Here is a 22,430-nt window from a genome sequence, read left to right on the forward strand (position 1 = left end):
TCCATGTGTTAATCACCCTTTGGGTGAAGATGTACTTCCTTTTAACCCAACTGCTCAGCAATTTCACTGAGTATCCACAAGTTCTTGTACTGTGAGAAAGGGAGAAAAGTACTTCTTTCTCTATTCTATTACAAAAGAACATGTAGCAGGGTAAGGAACAGACATGGGTAAAAAATACAAGTCTCCTTTAGCCTTAGCTGAGGTCAGTTCAAATACCGAAGCTAAATGCTGTGATACCCCCTGCTCTCTTCTAGGAATAATTTAAAGCTGCTGTTTTAAACTTATGAAACCCTGAAAGGCGTTAGTCCACTGGGGTCAAAGCTTCTGCCCTGCACCCTGTTACACATTGGGTTTTGACAGCAAAAGTGAAAGATGTGGCATTTTGGGTGCTCCTCTACCCCAGTTCCTTTGCAGACTCACTCAACGCCTATACTGGAGCAGAAGGTAGGAAAAATAAAAGAGGGGAAATTTTGTTCTGTCTGCTCTGTGGGAAGGGGCTGTGGTGCTTTGGCACCTGAGACCTGGGATACAGGCAGGCCACACATCCCAGTCTGCATAACACCAGTTGCCTCTGGAGAAAACAGTTGCTTCTGAGCTCTCAGCAAAGTCCAGTCCCCTATCTCTTCACTGAGACTAGCCACTACAGTTTAATCCTGCCCTTCCTCCGAGGTGCTCAGGGCAGTGTCCATGGCTCTCCTCTTCCTAGTTTATCTTCACAACAGCCCTGTAATGTGGCCAAATGACACCCCGTGAACTTCATGGTAAAGAGAGGATTTGAACCCTAGTCCTAGCCTGATGCACTAACCCTGACAAGTATCCTGGCTCTCTGATGAATATCTGGAAGGCCCTGAAGAGCCTGTGATCTCATCCCTCATCTGAAAAAGCAGAATGCCTCCCACGGGGACTGAGGTCACCTCTCCCTCTCTTTGCACATGCGACCATTTAATTCAGTGCCTGAAAGCAATCCCAAGGCTGCCACAGATTCTACTCAGCTCTTATACAGAAGCAAGCATGAAAGACGCCGCTTCCGGGACAATCTGCTGTGTGCCTCGTACAGAAAGTTCAGGCATCTAAACAAGTGTTTTCCTTTCTTTCTTTCTTTCCCCTCCTAATGCAAGCTGGGGAAGTGCCATGTGATGTCAAAGCAGTAAGTACAGTTTCAGTCGCCTGGGGACTAGCCAGTAATATTTAATCAAGTGAAACCCTATTAACATTTTGTTCTATTAAAACTGTACTACCTGAGGCCACGGTTCCCACTGGCTTCCTCTAAAGGAGAAAATAAAAGCCACCTTGCACATTAGCAGTTACTTTGGCTTAAAGTTAAAGAAAAACAACCTTCACAGTACAATCCTATGCAGTTACTCTAGTATAAACCCACTGAAATAAGTGGGCTTTGACATGAACAGCACTCCATAGGACTGTATCAGAAACTTCTCTACCATCAGCAGGTGCAGCCATGGGAAGAGGAAAGAATTTCTACTGCTGTATTTCCCCACAGAGAACTTTCCCACTGGGGAAATTAAAAGTGGGGGAGCTTTATTAAACTAAGCACTTAAGAAAAGTTGTAAGTTTGTCAGACAATGGACTTTAGGAAGCATGTAGATGCCGTAAATCCAAAGCACAGATGATTAACCTAATTTATTCAGACTCATGGAGGAGAGGTCCATCAGTGGCTACCAGCCACTGTGACTAAAGGGAATCTCCATAACCTAAGGCAATTATCTTCTTAATAACAACACTAGAAGCAGGCATGCTATTGGTGTGCTTTTGGTAGGCATTCTCCCGCCAGCTGGGCCCTCCTTCCTGCCTTGGCTTCTGGGTTGGCAGGAGAAACAGTGAAGAGTGGAAATGACAACACATCAATATCACATCCCAACGAAAACCCAGATGTGGCACAAGCACCTCAGCCAACACTCTGAAAACTCCTATGGTAATCCACAGGGTCTCCAAACTGTCAGCTGATGCCTGAATGTTCTGTCAACACATTGCACGGTGTCACATCTGCCCCCTGTCTGGTCCCCAAAGCTCCCAGGGGTGCCAGGCAGTGGCCTGAAACCCCCAGCTAGAAGGCAACTTCAGAGGGCACCTTTGGCTTCTGTACCTCATTTGCTGATCCTTCCAAGGCAATGGGTTGCCACTCTGACAGTGCTGAGCTAAATGGACCACTGGTCTGATCCAACAGTGCTTTTCTTATGTTAAGACCAATGTTCCCTCTAAGCTGCAGAGTCTTGTGAGCTACTTGTATTAAAGTTGTGAGCTACTGCATAAATTATTGTGCTCTGGGGTCATCCTTCCAGAGCTAAGACAAAAATGTGTGAGCTGGAGGCTCAAAATCTGTGAGCTAGCACACGCTTACTCAGCTTAGAGGAAAAACTGGTTATCACAATGCATGCTTCCACCTGACCATTCACATCTTCCATTTTAGGCACTTTTTCCATTTTTTGCTGTCAAGTCACAACTGACTTACAGCGACCGTGCAGGGTTTTCAAGGCAAGAGAAACTAAGAGATGGTTTGCCATTGCCTGCCTCTGCATTGCAACCCTGGACTTCCTCAGTGATCTCCCATCCACGTACCAACCATGGCCAAACCTGCTTAGCTTCTGAGATATGATAACGTAAGGCCAGCCTGGTCTATCCCTGTCAGGGCAAAAAAGAAAATGTACACAATGCAAAAGTAATCCACTAAATAGCAACTTGATGTTTAGGAATTTGATGATAGCACCGAGGATTTGGAAACATGTGCTCAGCCCTACACGAGGCAAAAATCTGAAAATCTGGTGTGGAAAAAAACGCAACATGCAGCCTCTTCCTTTCACTTAGAATGAGCTCCCTGGACAGAAGAGGTGGAAAGAAACATGGTACGAGGCTTGCAAAAACAAAGCGAATAGAGGGAACCACACAAGCATTGCTCACTGGCTGGAAGCAAAAAGAGGCACAAACCACCATGTGGCAATTGTGATTGCTCCAAGAGGCAAAACCTCACAGGCTACCAGGAATAGACAGTGAGAACTCCTCCAGCAGATTTTTTTGGGGGGAGGGAAGAAATCACTGCTTGATATGGATACTGGTTCATTAAAGGGAAAGTGAGCTTGTCTTTACTAGCATAGCCTCATGCCCGGACTGAAAACTGATGCAGGCGGGAAACTCACAGCCAGCCACAGCATAGCTGTGGAAGTGCAAATAGGTAGGATGAGCAGGCCAAGCTGCTGCTGTCATTCGCCACTCGCCAGGGCAGCCACATAACAAAACTTGGTGACCAAATTAGGTCTTCTGCTATGAAGCCAATAACACACCAAAGATCACCTGTAATAATGATCAGCAATATTTATCTCTTTGAGAGTCCAGACACTCACGCTGCAAGATCTCATTCTGCTGCCCTCATTTTTCTGAGTAATGGTTTCAAGTTGCATTCTAATGCAGAGGGGGTAGCATAACCTTTTGGCCCCAGGAAGGAGACCTCAATGCAGCCAAGTTACGCTAGAGTGGGGGAGAACAGGACAGAGGGGCATGCACGGAGCTCAGGGGAGGGGGGAGAATCTCACACACTAAACTTCACTACACATTAACCAGCAGTTTACTTTCAGAGTGAACTTGAGAGTCAGTTGTGGCGGTGGGGAGTCTAGATCTTTCCACATTTCTTATATCAGCATACTGGGGCTTGCTAAGCCACAGATCTGAGAACCGCGGATCTGTAAACTACTGAAAGAACAAGAAAGCAAGAATTTTATTTCTATTTTCCTTAAGAGAAGCAAGTCAAGATTCCTTGATTTATAGCACAACACAGCAAACAAAAGGGGGGCGGGGTGAAGAGAAGAGGTCAGGGTCCCTAGCGCAAACCGCTATTGCAGGAGCCACCAACTGCCTCCTCCTGAACCAGAGAGTGATAAGGCCACCCAAAAAGATTCACTTCAGCAACAAAGGAAGCCCCTTCTCCACCCCCCCCCCCCAAAATATGCTAAACCACCCCAACTTGCAAAGTTACCGGGATACTAGTTTTGCTTCTGTAAGATCCACTGCACTTTGGCAGCAAAGCGCTGAACTGTCATGAGGTGGCAAACACCAGGCTCAGCAGCTTCAGGACACACAAAACAGCCTCCATTTTTCCAATTTAGGGAAGCATGCCGCACGCAGACATTTGAGAGTCAGGAGATCTATTTAAGTTATTTGCAGCCTGCTTCGCTTGCTGTCTAAAGTGGCTCGTGGGAGCAAACCACCCAAATTTACCAGCCACACTTTAAAAGCATTAACTGCTGTAAAAAATATAGCAGAAAAAGGAAGGGAGAACAGACTAGATGCATAATGGCAGCAATAGCAACCCAATCTGACCAGGAGTTCAGTACTAGACAGAAGTCAAGCACAGACAGGGTCTTGCCAACATCACACTACACAAAATGTACCTGGGATATGGCCTCCAGAAAGCCAGAGTTCAAAAGGACCCCAGGCTATGCAGCCAAAGGCAGGAGGGAGGACCACGTAACTCAGGGCTGTCTGTACCTTAGTCCTGCTATTGGGGTGCCTCAAATATGGGATGCATCTGGAGCATTACAGTCCAGATAGAACAAGAACTGCAGATGTGTGCTGACACAGACCAAAAAGGCAGATTAAAGGCCTGTCAATTTACTGCCTTGTTTCTAAGCAACTGAATAATAATAATAATACTTTTTATTTATATCCCACCCTCCCCACCAAAGCAGGCTCAGGGCGGCTCACAACATATTAATTCAATATAATACAATAAAATCATTTATGGTGCTAAATTTCAGGTTTTTAATAAATTCATGGCGGAATACAACAACAGCAAATCTATCATTAACTCAGCATTCAGCGAAGGCCATCTTAAAAAGAGTAGTCTTACAGGCCCTGCGGAACTGCTCAAGACTCCGCAGGGCCTGCCTTCGTCCGGAAGTTGATTCCACAGGTGCGGAGCTGCGATAGAGAAGGCCTGTCCCTTGTGTTCTTCAATTTGGCCTCCCTCAGCCCAGGGATGTTCAGCTGGTTCTTTCCCACTGACCTCAGTGCTCTCTGGGGTTCGTACGGGGAGAGACGGTCCCTCAGGTAGGCAAGGCCCTCGACCATATAGGGCTTTAAAGGTAATAACCAGCACTTTGTACCAAACCCGGTATGCAACCAGCAGCCATAGCAGCCCGCGCAGCCCCAGCTGTATGTGCTCCCACTTCGGGAGCCCTAACAATAGCGTAGCCGCTGCGCTCTGCACCAGCTGCAGCTTCCAGGTTTGGCACAAAGGCAGCCCCATGTAGAGGGCATTACAGTAATCCAGTCTTGAGGTGACCGTTGCATGGATCACTGTTGCTAGGTCCTGGCGCTCAAGGAAGGGGGCCAACTGCCTCGCCCGTCTAAGATGAAAAAACACGGACTTGGCAGTGGCCGCTATCTGGGCCTCCATTGACAATGAAGGCGCCAGTAGGACCCCCAAGCTCTTGACCCGGTGTGCCGCTTTCAGTGACACACCGTCAAAAACCAGAAGTGGAATTTCTCCTCCCAGAGCGCCATGACCCAAGCAAAGGACCTCCGTCTTCGTTGGATTCAGCTTCAACCCACTCAGCCTGAGCCAACCTGCCAACTGAAGACACCCAATTGTTTCCCTAAGTCTGAACACCACACTGAATTTCACTTAATATATGGACAAAGCTCTCTGTTCATAGATCAAGATGGGTAGTCGTGTTTGTCTGTAGCAGCAGAAAAGAGTAAGAGCCCAGGAGCACCTTAAGGACTAACAAAATTTGTGTAACAATATGAACTTTCACAAAACACTGCTCATTTCTCCAGATAATGTGTTCATAAGCGGCTATCTGGCTCAAAACAATTTTTTTAAGTGACCAGATCAGTGGTTCTCAAACTCTATTGACAGTGAGCCTTTTCCAGTTCAAAAGCTGTTAAAAATCTCTTTAAGAATTGGTAAAGATTGGATTCTTGCATTGCCCAGCGCTGAAAAAAACCAGGATCACCAGGGCAATGAAAGCGTTTTCAAGATCCACAAAAAAGGCGGTTCTAGTACAATCCAATGACCCCAGCAACAAAATGACAGCTGACAAAACATCTTGTGCAAAGCCAGCCTGCTCTAGTGCTTCTTGTCTCACAGCTCCCAGTCTGGCTCCCTCATCACTCTTAGCACCAATATAAATCCCATGAGACTCCCCATCTCCAGCTACACTTTTTGCCTCTCCACCCTGTATTCTTCCAAGCCCAAGGACAAATAGCTGTGGAAACTGCAGGGCTGCTTCTCTTGGTGCAGGTAGCTGCACTCATGCTGCAATGCTTCCTTAGGCTGGAAAGAGAATAGCACAGGTATGGTAAATGCGCTTCCCACACTTAAAAAAGGACTAACAGATGAATTCTGGACAGGAAAGACCTGGTTATGGGCCGCAGGTAGTTCAGTTCAGACTTACATCATACACTGGGGTTCTGAGCTATGTGAGAAGGAAGTTCTTAAGCTGGAAAAGCTGAAAGGCAGCAGGAGGGAAGAACTGCTTTGATGGCCAGGCAAGGGCGGAAGGACGTGCCTCTAGAATTTATAACAGGTTTGGCCCATCTAGAGGCTTCACGCTGCCTGCCAACCACCAAGGCCAACGCTGCACAACTGCATTCCCTGGAGGCCTGGGAATGCAATGTAAGATACAGGCCTCCATAACTTACTTACTGAAGTCTTCACCTTAGGCCAGGAGGTTCCTAGTTTTAGCCCCAGGATCTCCAAAAGAACCCAATGTTTTGATTGGGGATGGATGGGAACTACTCAGAAGGCTCCTGACTTCTGCCTAGGAATGTCTTTACAACACATCTAGTCACTTCATCATACAATCAAGTCAGGACAGCTCTGGCTGTAAGTCACACTTAAAAGGAGCCCCGTGGAACCAATTGCTTGACTGTGCCAGTCAAATGAACACTTCTGACTTCTATCTCTTTTGGTCATCTCTGGATCTTCCCAACAGATGTTAGAAGAGGTCTCAATTTGTGCTGTTCTCAGCCCAAAAGCCACGAGAATGGCCATGAGGATGACAGCTTCAGAAAATGGACCTGGGAAAGAAACTGAAGCCCACAGAACGGCAATCAGTCCCTTTCTATTAAAGTGGAACAAGGTTTCCCTTGCACTCTTGCTCCTGCCCAACAGATGCCACAGAAGGTAACTGATGGAGGAAAGTGACGTCAAGTTGCAGCGACCCTGCAGGGTTTACAAGGCAAGAGACTTCACAGGTCATTGCCTTCCTCTGAGCAGCTACTCCAAACTTCCTTGGTGGCCCCCCATCCAAGTACTAACCAGGACCAAACCTGCTTAGCTGCCGAGATCTGACCAGAACTGAAAGAGAGCTGGCCAAGCACGACGTCAGAAGAATATTCCCACAAGGCAGCATTAAATATTTTTGGCACACAGATAACTAGGCACCTGCAACATCTCGCAGTCCTTGTGACCTGAATGGGTATATTTTCTAAGCAAGAAGAAAGCATTATGGGTTCTCCCTCCCCTTGGCAAATCTAGTTTTTTCTGCATTCTGTTGTGAAAAGGGTCCAGGGAGGCCATCCACCATTACTCCTCCACTATACAGACTGAAGAAGGGAGACTGAAATACCCTATTGCCCAAGGTCACCCAGGACATTCACAGCTAAACACAACTGACAGCAAATTTGAACTGAATTTGCGCTGAGAGCGCACCACAGAGGGCCACAGCCAAGACTAGCTCTTCAGCAAGCAGAACTTTATGGTGTAATACTTGCAAAGAAGCTGTCTCAAATGTGGGCACAGTTAGACTTTTAAGAGGCCCTAATCAAGCCCTGTTTTTCCTGTGCAGACTCTGCCTACCCCCATACTTACTTTTTAACATTTGCTTCCCCATTAGGGATCCGACGCAGCTTCTTCTTCTTCAGGATTTTCACCGCTCTCCTACAAAGGGTTTCAGAGTCCAGCATCTCCTTGACCTTGCCATAGGACCCTTCACCAAGCAAGTCCCCCATCAGGTATTTTCCTATCAGCTTGGCCCGTTTCCGGCGGGGCTGATAGATCACTTCCGTCGAGTCAATGCGGTGGATGAAAGTGTCCATCCCCACCGACATCAGTTCGCTCTCGACGAACATGCCCAACTGCTGGGGCTCCTCCAGATCCATCCTGGACTCAACTAGGCAAGCCCCTCGTTTCCCTGTACGCGATCACCACCTCCAACAAGTGCGTGCCAAAGGCTTGTAAATCCAGTTTCTGATTTTGTTTTTCAAAATGTTCCCTTTAATCCAAATTATTTGGGGAGGGGAGGAGAACGAGGATCAGCAGAGGCAAGTGGGCGTTTTCCGGAAGATTGTACAAACGTTTAATTTAAAACATAAAATAAAAGCCGATCAGATGTTTCCATTAACCCAAGCCCCTTCCCTCAACCCTGCAGTGCCTCTTTTAAAGGAGACGGGAGAATCACCCAAGCGGCTTCCAACTTCCTGGTCTTCTCCCGCTACTCCAAGTCTTTCAGAGCAGCTTTGGTTCTCCTTAGCAAGTCCAGGCTTTTTGGCTTCTTCAAGCTCTTAAGTCATCTTCAAAAGACTTCCAAGGTTTGAAATCAAAACAGCATCCAGGATCTCTTTAAGGATTTTCCATTACTAGCAGGTCACAGTGGATCCCAATTCCAAACTGTGAACTGCAGGATCCAGGCCCCTCTCTGCCACTCTAACCACCCAGGTATGACTTCCGTCACGAGTCCTCTCAGCCGTTGGGAAGCTGGAACCAAGTCTCTTTGAAGGAATTTTCAATACTGATTTTAGCTGCTTCTCTTTCACCTTTCACAAAGGTTCGAGGCCTGCCGTGTCTAGTGAGCACTTCCAGGGGCATCCTTCAACCACCTGGGGTCTACTTGACACATGATGTGTCACCCCACTGCTTCAGGTATCAAGGCAGGCAGGCAATGCAAACCCTACTTGAGCCTCCCACAACTAAACAACAAAAATCAGAACAGGCTCAAACAAGCTTCTTTCAAGGCACACTTAAATGACTTACACCAACCTCAAAAGTACCTAATTACCTTGAAAGAGTCTCAGACTACTAATTTGGAAAAAATCTTGTCTTTCACCAATGCCAGGTATCTCTAGAAAAGGTATCACCCAATAAACCCAACTAACAAAAGTAAGCCTGTTTCTAAACACACCATATAATCCCTTACTATTTCAACAGCGGAAGACAACACTGTGTTCCAAAATACACAAAGTCAATGCAATATTATTCTTAGCAAAAGAGCAGGAAAGAATTTTAAAAACTGGGCTGTTTCTTATACAGGCAACAGCACTGTTCTTCAATCTGGTACTCAGGGAATGATGCCCAACAAGAAGGAAAAATCAAGACAGAAGAACTGACTCCCCCTTTCCATCTCATGCCCCTCCCTTCCTGAATCACCAGTTCTTTCCCTCAGCATCCACAAAAATAAGGGACTCTACTGAGCTCCCTCTCCCCAAAATTACGAGGAGGAGACCTCACCATCTAGTAGGGCCCTTCCACACTTCAACTCCACAAAGGATGCCCTTACCACTAAACAGCATCATGGGCAGGGGCAGTCTGTCCTTTCTGCTATTATTTGGGACGGTGAGGTGAATCTCAGTGATGCTGAAAGGTGCCTGTTTACCAAGTGCGCCTAAAGATCCTTTTAGGCAAAAATAAGGGGGAAAGGTCCCAGCCTCTTCCCCATCAAAGAGAATGAACTCTTTAACAACTAGAGGGGCAGGTGAAACAGGGCGGGTGGTTGAGCCTTCACCGCAGAAGGGAGGAGGACAGCTCTTCTGATCTAGTGGAAGGGAGGCAGCAGAAGTCCATAGCAGGCGGGGGGGGGGCGGGGGGCAGGAATGACCTTTCCTCCTCAAAGAGCCCCTGACGCTCCCTCCAAAGGGGGGCTCAGTGAACAAAAGCCCTCAATAGTACCTTGGCTCGATTCTGCCGCCAAAGCCCCACCTGAAGCACTCAACCCCTCCCCACACAGAAGCAGCCCATTCTAAATGCCTGCTAAGGCCCCCAATAGGCTTGCCCACCTCAGCCCCTCCACGGGAATTAATGGAAGCTGTGCCCCCCTCCAGGCTCAGAAGCAAAGGTGCCGCCTGCTCCCCCCACCCCCACCCTCCTTTGGGGGAGGCCCAAGCCCCGGGCTGAGGCGAGGGTACTCTGCGGCTCCTTCCTTGGGGCCTGGCGGGTGCAGAGGGCGACCCTGGGGCTCCCCCGAGATGGGCTCCTCGCCTCCCCCTGCTGCTACTACGTCCAGCCGCCTCGCCCTCTCCTCTCCTCTCTTCTCCTCGCCTTCCTGCCGCCGCAGCTAACACGCCGCCGCCATTTTGTTTACCTCTCCCCCCCTTTTGCCCTCCCTCACTGACGCTTCGCTAGCTCCGCCCCCCTCTCCCCGGGGCGCATGCGCACAATCCGACGGGCTAAATAGCACCCCAGTCGTGTTTGGGTATTTTTAAAATGTTGTCGTTGTTTCTCCTCCCACCCCCCCAAACGCTACCGCCTTTCTAACTCCGCCTCCTCGGAGATATCGGGTTGCGATTGGCTCAAGAGGCACGTCTTTGGTCTCCTTATTGGATCCTTTAACTACTCAGGGACAGAAGCAGCCGACGGGAGGAGTGAAGGAAGTGAAGGAAGGTGATTGGGCGGGAGGGGAGGGGGCGGGGCCTAAATGGGGAGGTGGGACGCAGGGTGTAGAGGTCATGGGGTGAGGGAGTGAGGGGAAATGTTGCCATGGTGACGTATACGAGAAGGCAGGCGTTGGCCTAGTGCCGGCAGACACTTCATGGAGATTTTTATAAATATGTTACATTATATCTATTTCCCTCCTTTAAAAAAATGTATATTAAGAATTAATTTTTAAACGAGGGAAATAAAATGCAGCATGTGAAACCATTAGAAATCAAGTTCAAAAATACAGAAATATAATAAATATAATTATTATAATAAATATAATTGTGATTAATATATATGTTTGCCATCCAAAGTAATAGTAATATAGAAATGAAAAACAAATACACATACATGCATTTTATTCTAAAACATTCTGAAATATACATTTTATAGACATCCTTATGATAATTTTAAGATCATATAATTATAAAATGTATATGTTTAAAAGAGGAAGGCTAAAATTTATATTTATTTTATTTTATCAAATTTATATCCCACCCTCCCTTGACGAGCTCAGGGCAGCTATATAAAGAAATGTGTGTTAGAATTATTTCAGAATAAAGTTTAGAATATAAAATGCATGTATGTGTGATTGCTTTTTATTTCTATATTATCAATTTAGATGACATATAAAACGTATTATCACACTATGACTCATAAAAATTCATTTAAACATTAAAAGAAAACCAATATGAAATCAAAAATTAATTATAACAAAATTCTTATTATAACAAAAAAAATATATAACATCTTGGTGTGCGTGATCTGTCAGTTTGTAGCAAGGATTTGTGTCCAACAACCTCTTTGCAAAATGGTGATCACAGAGCAGCAAAGGAAACATAAAAATATATTTAAAAGTAAAAGAAAACTAGTAAACCATGAAGCAAACATAAATAGGGTTACCAGATTCCTCTTTATGTGTGTGTGACTGTCCTCTTTTGGGCTCTTTTTTAAAAAAATGAACAAAAATGTCCATTTAGAAGGGTAGGAATATTCATAGTTAATAGTAATTATTTTGAGAGAGTAGTAATCTTGACTTGGACTGCAAGAAGATCAAATCAGTCAGTCCTAAGGGAAATCAACCCAGACTGTTCCCTGGAAAGTCAGATGCTGAAGCTGAAATACTTTGGCTACCAAATGAGAAGGGAGCACTCCCTGGAGAAGATCCTGATGCTGGGAAAGACAGAAGGCAAAAGAAGAAGGAGACGGCAAAAGACGAAATGGCTGGGCAGCATTACTGATGTAACAAACACAAATTTGAGCAGACTTCGGTGGATGATGGAAGACAAAAGGGACCTGCGTGACTTTGTCCGTGGGGTCACAAAGAGTCGGACTCAACTGTGCGACTGAACAACAAAGTAATTAACACAGCTTAATACTTTGTAGGGTTACCAGTCTCCAGGTGCGACCTGGAGATCTCCTGCTTTTACAACTGATCTCCAGTTGGCAGAGATCAGCTCCCCTTAAAAAAATGGCATTGTACCATCCTGAGCCCCCTCCACTTCCCAAACCCTGCCATCTCCCAGATCCACCCCCAACGTCTCCAGGTATTTTTCAACACAGACCTGGCCACGTTAGATAGGGTTGCCAAGTCCAATTCAAGAAATATCTGGGGACTTTGGGGGTGCAGCCAGGAGACATTGAGGGTGGAGCCAGGAGTAAGGTTGTAACAAGCATAATTAAACTCCAGAGGGAGTTCTGAGCATCACATTTAAATGCCTTCCCTCCATTGGAAATAATGAAGGATAGGGGTGCCTTCTTTTGGGGCTCATAGAATTGGACCTCCTGGTCCAATCCTTTTGAAACTTGGAGGGTATTTTGGGGAGAGGCAATGGATGCTATGTTGAAAATCTGGTGCCTCTACCTCAAAACAAAGCCCCCCAAGCCTTAGATACCCACAGATTGGTTCTTCATGATACCTGATGGGGACCAGTCTATAATGGAATGCCCAGTGGACATTAACACCCCCCCTCCCAGCTCTATCTCAAAAAATAGTCCCCCAGAGCCCCAGATACCTGTGAATCAGTTCTCTATTATACCCATGAGAATTGGTCTCCATAGGGAATAATGGAGTATCTAGCAGACATCCCCCTCTGCTTTCTGATGACCCTGAAATGGGGGGAGCGTCTTCAAACTGGGGGGGTCTCCTGGCCTCACCTGGGAACTGGCAACCCTACAACTCAAATAGTTGTTGTATTTCAAATGAGATTTGTCATAGTAATCACTTGTTTGAAGTAGTCAGTCAGGAAATATGTCCTCTTTTTTGCTTCTTAAAATCCGGTTACCCTAAAATAAAGCAAGGAACACCAACAGCCATGAGTACATCAGTCATTTGCTACAGGAAGAAGGAGTGGAAATTATGCCACCGTGGGCGGGGCTCCATTCAAAGCGGCAGGCAGAAACAGCTGAGGGAGTGGGGAGGGCGGTGGAGCGACACATGCGGAAGCCTCTGTGTTGCAGTCCCACCAGCAAACGGAGACAGAGATCAAGAGCACCTGCAGGGGCGGTGGCTGGAAGAGCAGACTGCGTTTCAGGCGGCGCACTCAAAGGGACAGTCTCTGACCCACCACATCAAGGCAGCTGCCACACACACACACTCCCTGCCCTTCCAGGAGTTGGGAATGCGACAGAGGGCAGACCAAGGGAAGGGAGCAGGCGGCAGCACAGGGGAGCGGGGTCAGCAAATGCCCCCTGCCGGAGCCCACTACCTGGTTCAAGTGCCAGAGACGCTCGCACACCAAGTGGTCAAGAGCGAGGGGAGGGGGAGGCCGGGGGGGGGGAGTGGAACTTACCCATCCAAGGGCGACAGTCATCGCATGCAGAGCCTCCGGAAGCCCGGAACCTGTGGAGACCTGGAAACAAGAGCAGTTAGTCCCAGGGGAGAGACCTCTCTTCCCCTCGCAAGTCAAAGATACTGTCAAAGCAACCGCACGGTGCAAAACCTATCACCAACGTGCCTGCCTGTCCCTCACTCTAAGTCTGTATGGCCGGGAGCTCGCCGGCAGAACTTCTCGCCATGCAAACCTGTTCCTAACAGCTGAGTTGTGCAAGGCAGAGCGGAAGTATTTCTAGGAGGGGTAGGGTGGCCATAATGTCTGAAGGCCAGCCAGGGACACCTTGGGGGGGGGAAGGCAGGAGTGCGCGCGCGCAAAGCGCGCGCGCCGCCGGAAACAGGAAGTGACGTCACTTCCGGCGACGTCACTTCTGGCGACGTCATACCACCGCCGGAAACAGGAAGTGACATCACTTCCTGTGACATCATTTCCCCCGCGCCACCTGCCGGAAACGGGAAGTGACATCACTTCCTGTGACATCATTTCCCCCGCGCCACCTGCCGGAAGCAGGAAGTGACATCACTTCCTGTGACATCATTTCCCCCAAATGGCATCATTTCCCCCAAATGCCACTGCCGGAAACAGGAAGTGACTTCACAGCACTTCCTGTGACGTCCCCAAAAATCCCCCAAATATCACCGCCGGAAACAATTTTGTTCTCAAATCCTGTATATACTTCATCAGTATATGGGATAAGGCACTTTCTCAACTGTGCTGCATAATGCAGCCTATTTATTTTGTCCTGTTGGCTCTGTTGGCTCTATCTGCGCCACCTTCATCACTTTCGGGGTGTGGATCCCCCAGTGGGGTGGGCTCCCGACTCCCTCCGCCGGCTGTTTCTGATAGCCCTGCGCCCCCTCTTTCATTTGATATGTGTCCCGTGCGGGTGCCACCCTCCTGCCGGGAGATGCCGCAAAATGAGCCCCCTTGAGGCTTATGGCGGCAGGGCTCGGGGGAAGCAAGCTAGACTGCTGTTCTTTTGAGGGGTTATAGAGTGTTTCGAGCCCCTCCCTGTGGCATTGGTCCCATCGTCGTGGGACCCAGGGGGCCGGCGCAGCAGCCTGCCGAAGCAGCCTGTCACTAATAACACAGGTCGAGATGCGGAAGTGACTGACAGGCTGCTTCAGCGGGCCGCTGCGCCGGCCCCCTGGGTCCCACAACGATGGGACCGATGCCACAGGGAGGGGCTCGAAACACTCTATAACCCCTCAAAAGAACAGCAGTCTAGCTTGCTTCCCCCGAGCCCTGCCGCCATAAGCCTCAAGGGGGCTCATTTTGCGGCATCTCCCGGCAGGAGGGTGGCACCCGCACGGGACACATATCAAATGAAAGAGGGGGCGCAGGGCTATCAGAAACAGCCGGCAGAGGGAGTCGGGAGCCCACCCCACTGGGGGATCCACACCCCGAAAGTGATGAAGGTGGCGCAGATAGAGCCAACAGAGCCAACAGGACAAAATAAATAGGCTGCATTATGCAGCACAGTTGAGAAAGTGCCTTATCCCATATACTGATGAAGTAAATACAGGATCTGAGAACAAAATTGCACCAGAAGACACAAACACAAAGCTCCCTTACACTGAATCAGTGCTTGGGTCCACCAAAGTCAGTATTGTCCACTCCAGTCACAAACACAAAGCTCCCTTACACTGAATCAGTGCTTGGGTCCACCAAAGTCAGTATTGTCACATAAGAACATAACAGAAGCCCTGTTGGATCAGGCCAGTGGCCCATCCAGTCCAACACTCTGCGTCACATAAGAACATAAGAGAAGCCCTGTTGGATCAGGCCAGTGGCCCATCCAGTCCAACACTCTGTGTCACATAAGAGAAGCCCTGTTGCATCAGGCCAGTGGCCCCTCCAGTCCAACACTCTGCGTCACATAAGAACATAACAGAAGCCCTGTTGGATCAGGCCAGTGGCCCATCCAGTCCAACACTCTGCGTCACATAAGAACATAACAGAAGCCCTGTTGGATCAGGCCAGTGGCCCATCCAGTCCAACACTCTGTGTCACATAAGAGAAGCCCTGTTGCATCAGGCCAGTGGCCCCTCCAGTCCAACACTCTGCGCCACATAAGAACATAAGGAGGGGAAGGAAGGGAGGAGGGAAGGGAGGAGGGAAGGGAAGGGAAGGGAAGGGAAGGGAAGGGAAGGGAAGGGAAGGGAAGGGAAGGGAAGGGAAGGGAGGAAGGAAGGAAGGAAGGAAGGAAGGAAGGAAGGAAGGAAGGAAGGAAGGAAGGAAGGAAGGAAGGAAGGAAGGAAGGAAGGAAAGGAAAGGAAGGGAAGGAAGGAAGAAAGAAAGGAAGGGAGGGAGGAGGGAGGGGAGGAGGGAGGGAAGGAAGGGAGGAGGGAAGGGAGGAGGGAAGGGAAGGGAAGGGAGGAGGGAAGGGAGGAGGGAAGGGAAGGGAAGGGAGGAAGGAAGGAAGGAAGGAAGGAAGGAAGGAAGGAAGGAAGGAAGGAGGGAGGGAGGGAGGGAAGGAAGAAAGAAAGGAAGGAAGGGGGGAGGGAGGGAGGGAAGGAAGGAAGGGAAGGGAGGGAGGGAAGGAAGGGAGGGAAGGAAGGGAGGAAGAAAGGAAAGAAGGGAAGAGGGAGGGAAGAAAAGAAGGCCGCCCCCCCCCCGCTTTCGGCCCCCTTACCTGCGGTGGCGGTCGGCGGCGAGTCGGGCGGCGGCGGCGGCGGGTCGGGCGGCGGCGGCGAGTCCAGCGGCGGGGGGCGGCGGCGAGGCCAGGGAGGCGTCGGAGAGGCCTTCCTTGGCCGGCGCTGGCCCGGGAAGGCCTTCCAGAGGCTCTGGAAGGCCTTCCCGGACCAGCGCCGGGTGCTCCGCGGCCTCCCCGCGGCCTCCGCTGGTCGCTGGGGGCCTTCCAGACACTCTGGAAGGCCCCCAGCGACCAGCGGAGGCCGCGGGGAGGCCTTCGCTGGCCGGCGCTGGTCCGGGAAGGCCTTCCAGAGGCTCTGGAAGGCCTTCCCGGACCAGCGCCGGGTGCTCCGCGGCCTCCCCCGCGGCCTCCGCTGGTCGCTGGGGGCCTTCCAGACACTCTGGAAGGCCCCCAGCGACCAGCGGAGGCCGCGGGGAGGCCTTCGCTGGCCGGCGCTGGCCCGGGAAGGCCTTCCAGAGGCTCTGGAAGGCCTTCCCGGACCAGCGCCGGGTGCTCCGCGGCCTCCCCGCGGCCTCCGCTGGTCGCTGGGGGCCTTCCAGACACTCTGGAAGGCCCCCAGCGACCAGCGGAGGCCGCGGGGAGGCCTTCGCTGGCCGGCGCTGGCCCGGGAAGGCCTTCCAGAGGCTCTGGAAGGCCTTCCCGGACCAGCGCCGGGTGCTCCGCGGCCTCCCCGCGGCCTCCGCTGGTCGCTGGGGGCCTTCCAGACACTCTGGAAGGCCCCCAGCGACCAGCGGAGGCCCGCGGGGGAGGCCTTCGCTGGCCGGCGCTGGCCCGGGAAGGCCTTCCAGAGGCTCTGGAAGGCCTTCCCGGACCAGCGCCGGGTGCTCCGCGGCCTCCCCGCGGCCTCCGCTGGTCGCTGGGGGCCTTCCAGACACTCTGGAAGGCCCCCAGCGACCAGCGGAGGCCGCGGGGAGGCCTTCGCTGGCCGGCGCTGGCCCGGGAAGGCCTTCCAGAGGCTCTGGAAGGCCTTCCCGGACCAGCGCCGGGTGCTCCGCGGCCTCCCGCGGCCTCCGCTGGTCGCTGGGGGGCCTTCCAGACACTCTGGAAGGCCCCCAGCGACCAGCGGAGGCCGCGGGGAGGCCTTCGCTGGCCGGCGCTGGCCCGGGAAGGCCTTCCAGAGGCTCTGGAAGGCCTTCCCGGACCAGCGCCGGGTGCTCCGCGGCCTCCCCGCGGCCTCCGCTGGTCGCTGGGGGCCTTCCAGACACTCTGGAAGGCCCCCAGCGACCAGCGGAGGCCGCGGGGAGGCCTTCGCTGGCCGGCGCTGGCCCGGGAAGGCCTTCCAGAGGCTCTGGAAGGCCTTCCCGGACCAGCGCCGGGTGCTCCGCGGCCTCCCCGCGGCCTCCGCTGGTCGCTGGGGGGCCTTCCAGAGTGTCTGGAAGGCCCCCAGCGACCAGCGGAGGCCGCGGGGAGGCCTTCGCTGGCCGGCGCTGGCCCGGGAAGGCCTTCCAGAGGCTCTGGAAGGCCTTCCCGGACCAGCGCCGGGTGCTCCGCGGCCTCCCCGCGGCCTCCGCTGGTCGCTGGGGGCCTTCCAGACACTCTGGAAGGCCCCCAGCGACCAGCGGAGGCCGCGGGGAGGCCTTCGCTGGCCGGCGCTGGCCCGGGAAGGCCTTCCAGAGGCTCTGGAAGGCCTTCCCGGACCAGCGCCGGGTGCTCCGCGGCCTCCCCGCGGCCTCCGCTGGTCGCTGGGGGCCTTCCAGACACTCTGGAAGGCCCCCAGCGACCCAGCGGAGGCCGCGGGGAGGCCTTCGCTGGCCGGCGCTGGCCCGGGAAGGCCTTCCAGAGGCTCTGGAAGGCCTTCCCGGACCAGCGCCGGGTGCTCCGCGGCCTCCCCGCGGCCTCCGCTGGTCGCTGGGGGCCTTCCAGACACTCTGGAAGGCCCCCAGCGACCAGCGGAGGCCGCGGGGAGGCCTTCGCTGGCCGGCGCTGGCCCGGGAAGGCCTTCCAGAGGCTCTGGAAGGCCTTCCCGGACCAGCGCCGGGTGCTCCGCGGCCTCCCCGCGGCCTCCGCTGGTCGCTGGGGGCCTTCCAGACACTCTGGAAGGCCCCCAGCGACCAGCGGAGGCCGCGGGAGGCCTTCGCTGGCCGGCGCTGGCCCGGGAAGGCCTTCCAGAGGCTCTGGAAGGCCTTCCCGGACCAGCGCCGGGTGCTCCGCGGCCTCCCCGCGGCCTCCGCTGGTCGCTGGGGGCCTTCCAGACACTCTGGAAGGCCCCCAGCGACCAGCGGAGGCCGCGGGGAGGCCTTCGCTGGCCGGCGCTGGCCCGGGAAGGCCTTCCAGAGGCTCTGGAAGGCCTTCCCGGACCAGCGCCGGGTGCTCCGCGGCCTCCCCGCGGCCTCCGCTGGTCGCTGGGGGCCTTCCAGACACTCTGGAAGGCCCCCAGCGACCAGCGGAGGCCGCGGGGAGGCCTTCGCTGGCCGGCGCTGGCCCGGGAAGGCCTTCCAGAGGCTCTGGAAGGCCTTCCCGGACCAGCGCCGGGTGCTCCGCGGCCTCCCCGCGGCCTCCGCTGGTCGCTGGGGGCCTTCCAGAGTGTCTGGAAGGCCCCCAGCGACCAGCGGAGGCCGCGGGGAGGCCTTCGCTGGCCGGCGCTGGCCCGGGAAGGCCTTCCAGAGGCTCTGGAAGGCCTTCCCGGACCAGCGCCGGGTGCTCCGCGGCCTCCCCGCGGCCTCCGCTGGTCGCTGGGGGCCTTCCAGACACTCTGGAAGGCCCCCAGCGACCAGCGGAGGCCGCGGGGGAGGCCTTCGCTGGCCGGCGCTGGCCCGGGAAGGCCTTCCAGAGGCTCTGGAAGGCCTTCCCGGACCAGCGCCGGGTGCTCCGCGGCCTCCCCGCGGCCTCCGCTGGTCGCTGGGGGCCTTCCAGACACTCTGGAAGGCCCCCAGCGACCAGCGGAGGCCGCGGAGAGGCCTCCCCCACCGCTGCCGCCCCCGCGCTGCGGGCGGGGAAGGCGGGGAGTGAGGGAGGGAGCGTCCCTGCGCGTGCGCAGGGGCCCTGCGCAGGCGCAGGGACGCTCCCTCCCTCACTCCCCGCCTTCCCCGCCCGCGCCCGCGGCCCACCGGCTCCTGGGCTGCCTAAACCGGGACCTTTAATGGTCCCGGTATAGGCAGCCCGGGATCCGGGATTGGGTGGCCAGATCCGGGAATGTCCCGGGAGACCGGGACGGTCTGGCCACCCTAAGGAGGGGGGGGTCGTGATTGGCCGCCGAGGAGGGGGCTCACCAGGCCGAGGCGCGAGGGGATTGGTGAGGGAATCACGGTGCTCCCTAAGGGGTTTGTGAGCTTCCACAGCGGTGGAGGCGACCTTTGTTTTTGGTTTCAACAAGTGGCTATGGGGCATGCCGCTATTTTTGCCAGTGTGACGTTGCGCCTCTCGGGGGGGGGGGGTCATGGGCCAAACTGCTCAGGAAGTGGCCTAAGCCTGGCCATGCCCCCAACTCCACCCCCTCCTCCGCCTGAACGCTGCGCTCTGCCTCACTTCTGCCCGCGCTCAGGCGCAGCCCACAGGCACCACAGCACTCAGGCGGCCCCCCGTCCACGTAACTCCCCTCCACTGTGGCGGCGCCGGTCGTATGTCGGCGCACACCCTTCCTGTGCCCACGTAGCGGCTCGTCTGCTCCCAAAAGACTTTCTGCCCCCCCCTCTGGGTTGTGCTGTCAAAGTATTAAATAATACAAAGATACATATATTTAATTTTCATATGTGCTGAATAATGCACTTTCATGCACTTTCACAGTCATTTGCAAGTGGATTCTGCCATTTCAGTCAAATCCAGTTGCAAAGTGCTTTGAATTAGACAAAGTGCATTATCCAGTGTTTATGAAAGTGCCAAGCACTCTTCCCCCCACCCCATTATGTTGCTGCAAGGCAGACTTTGACAAAATACAGGCATAAGAATTAACAATCGGTCTCTGCAGGTGTTTTTGAAGAAGAAAGCCCACTGATTTCTGTGGGAGATATTCCTGTGTAAATGTGCAATGGCCTGTGAGCCACACTCATTCACATCCAAATATTGAAGGAACTTCAGTTCTCCTAGCTAGCTACTACAAGGAAAAGACCTTTCATGCAAAACACAAAAGACAATACCATGGTGTTATTTATGTTATAAATGCATATCCTGTTGTTTCTGCACCACCCCCAGAAGAAACCCTTGCAGCAAAGAGCCAACCAAACAACTCAGCAACAGAGTATGTGTTCCTTAGGGTTGCCAGGTCTGTGTTGGAAATACAGTTGCCAAGTCCAATCAAGCACTATATCTGGGGACTTTGGGGTGGAGCTGGGAGAGGGTGGGATCTGGGGAGGGGAGTGGCCTCAGCATGGTTCAGTGCCCTAGAGTTCACCCTTCAAAGCTGGCATTTTCTCCAGGGGAGCTGATCTCTGCCAGCTGGAGACCAGTTTGTAAAAGCGGGAGATCTCCAGGCCCCACCTGGAGGCTGTGCAACCAAGCAGAATCACAGCAGAGAGTGACTGGAGACAACCCTAGGGTTCCATGACAACCAGCCTCCAAAAAAGAACGAAAAGTGAAGAACAATAAACTGGTATACAATATATTCAAGCACTCTCATACAAAACACACTATAAACCTACCCTGATAGTACAAAAGGACTGCAATACCATATATAAAGTCCAAATCAATGTCCATTCAAAAGTGTACAGTCCTTCAATTCATAGGAATCCTTGGTCTAGCATGTCTCCTGAGGAAACCAAGTGATGTTCCAGTTGCAAAACGGTTCTCTCAACACAGCACCACAGCACAGTGATGAGGTAGTACTTTGTGTTCCCTCATTTCACTTGAAACTTTAACTAGCTTTCAACAATGGACCTATGAAGTTCTCATTTGGATCATAGATTCATAGAGTTGGAAGGGACCTCTAGGGCCATCAAGTCCAACCCCCTGCACAATGCAGGAAACTCACAAATGCTTCCCCCTAAATTCACAGGATCTTCATTGCTATCAGATGGCCATCTAGCCTCTGTTTAAAAACCTCCAAGGAAGGAGAACCCACCACCTCCCGAGGAAGCCTGTTCCACTGAGGAATCGCTCTAACGCTCAGGAAGTTCTTCCTAATGTTGAGCCAGAAACTCTTTCGATTTAATTTCAACCCATTGGTTCTGGTCCTACCTTCCGGGGCCACAGAAAACAATTCCACACCATCCTCTAGATGACAGCCCTTCAAGTACTTGAAGATGGTGATCATATCACCTCTCAGCCACCTCCTCTCCAGGCTAAACATCCCCAGTTCCTTCAACCTTTCCTCATAGGACTTGGTCTCCAGACCCCTCACCATCTTCGTAGCCCTCCTCTGGACCCAGCTTGTCTATATTCTTCTTAAAATGTGGCGCCCAAAACTGAACACAATACTCCAGGTGAGGTCTTACCAGAGCAGAGTAAAGCGATAACATCACATCACATGATCTGGACGCTATACTTCTGTTGATACAGCCCAAAATTGCATTTGCCTTTTTAGCCTCCGCATCACACTGTTGACTCATGTTCAGCGCATGATCCACTGAGACCCCTAGATCCTTTTTGCACATACTACTGCTAAGACAAGTCTCCCTCATCCTATAACCATGCATTGGATTTTTCCTACCTAAATGCAGAACTTTACATTTATCCCTGTTAAAATTCATTTTATTGATTTTAGCCCAGTTTTCCAGCCTGTCAAGGTCATCCTGTATCCTGTTTGCGATCTGTCAACCAGTTACAGATTCACCTAACAGTAACATGATCCAAACCACATTTTACCAACTTGTGAACAAGGATAGTATGTGGAACTTTATCAAAAGCCTTACTGAATTCAAGATAAACAATGTCTACAGCATTCCCCTGATCCAGCAAGGTAGTCACTTTCTCAAAAAAAGAGATCAGGTTAGTCTGACATGACTTGTTCTTGAGAAAACCATGCTGGCTCTTAGTAATCACATCCATTCTTTCTAAATGTTCCAGAACCGACTGTTTGATGATTTGTTCTAAAACTTTTCCAGGTATAGATGTCAAGCTGACGGGTCAGTAGTTACCCGGATTGTCTTTTTCCCTCTTGAAGATGGGGACAACACTCGCCCGCCTCCAGTCTTCCGGCACCTCTCCTGTTCTCCAAGAATTCTCAAAAATAATAGCCAGTTACTGTGGGGAGATCCTGGAACCTATTGCTGAGCAGCAGGGGCTCAGAACATCTCCTGATTTTCTTTCTCGTTTGGGTTACATTTTTCCAGGAACCTTCCTCCTGTGTTGGGTCCTCTTCTAATTGCTGAGATATCATTTCCTCTCCCTCCTGTTGTCCTTTCAAGAGCGCCTCATATGTTTT

General features: G+C 52.3%; 1 protein-coding gene across 2 annotated transcripts in view; it reads right to left on the bottom strand.

The window, feature by feature from the left end:
* Positions 1-9,361, bottom strand: part of STK11 (serine/threonine kinase 11) — a 97,730-nt gene extending 88,369 nt beyond the window's left edge. For both annotated transcript variants that reach the window (XM_060232859.1, XM_060232861.1), the window contains exon 1: positions 7,826-9,361. In XM_060232859.1, the coding sequence (XP_060088842.1) occupies positions 7,826-8,115 (290 nt within the window). In that variant the 5' untranslated portion in view covers positions 8,116-9,361. The remainder of the gene's footprint in view (positions 1-7,825) is intronic.
* Between the last annotated feature and the right edge of the window lie 13,069 nt (positions 9,362-22,430).

Source organism: Heteronotia binoei, chromosome 2 (genome assembly GCF_032191835.1).
Source record: "Heteronotia binoei isolate CCM8104 ecotype False Entrance Well chromosome 2, APGP_CSIRO_Hbin_v1, whole genome shotgun sequence".
Taxonomy (NCBI): Eukaryota; Metazoa; Chordata; class Lepidosauria; order Squamata; family Gekkonidae; genus Heteronotia; species Heteronotia binoei.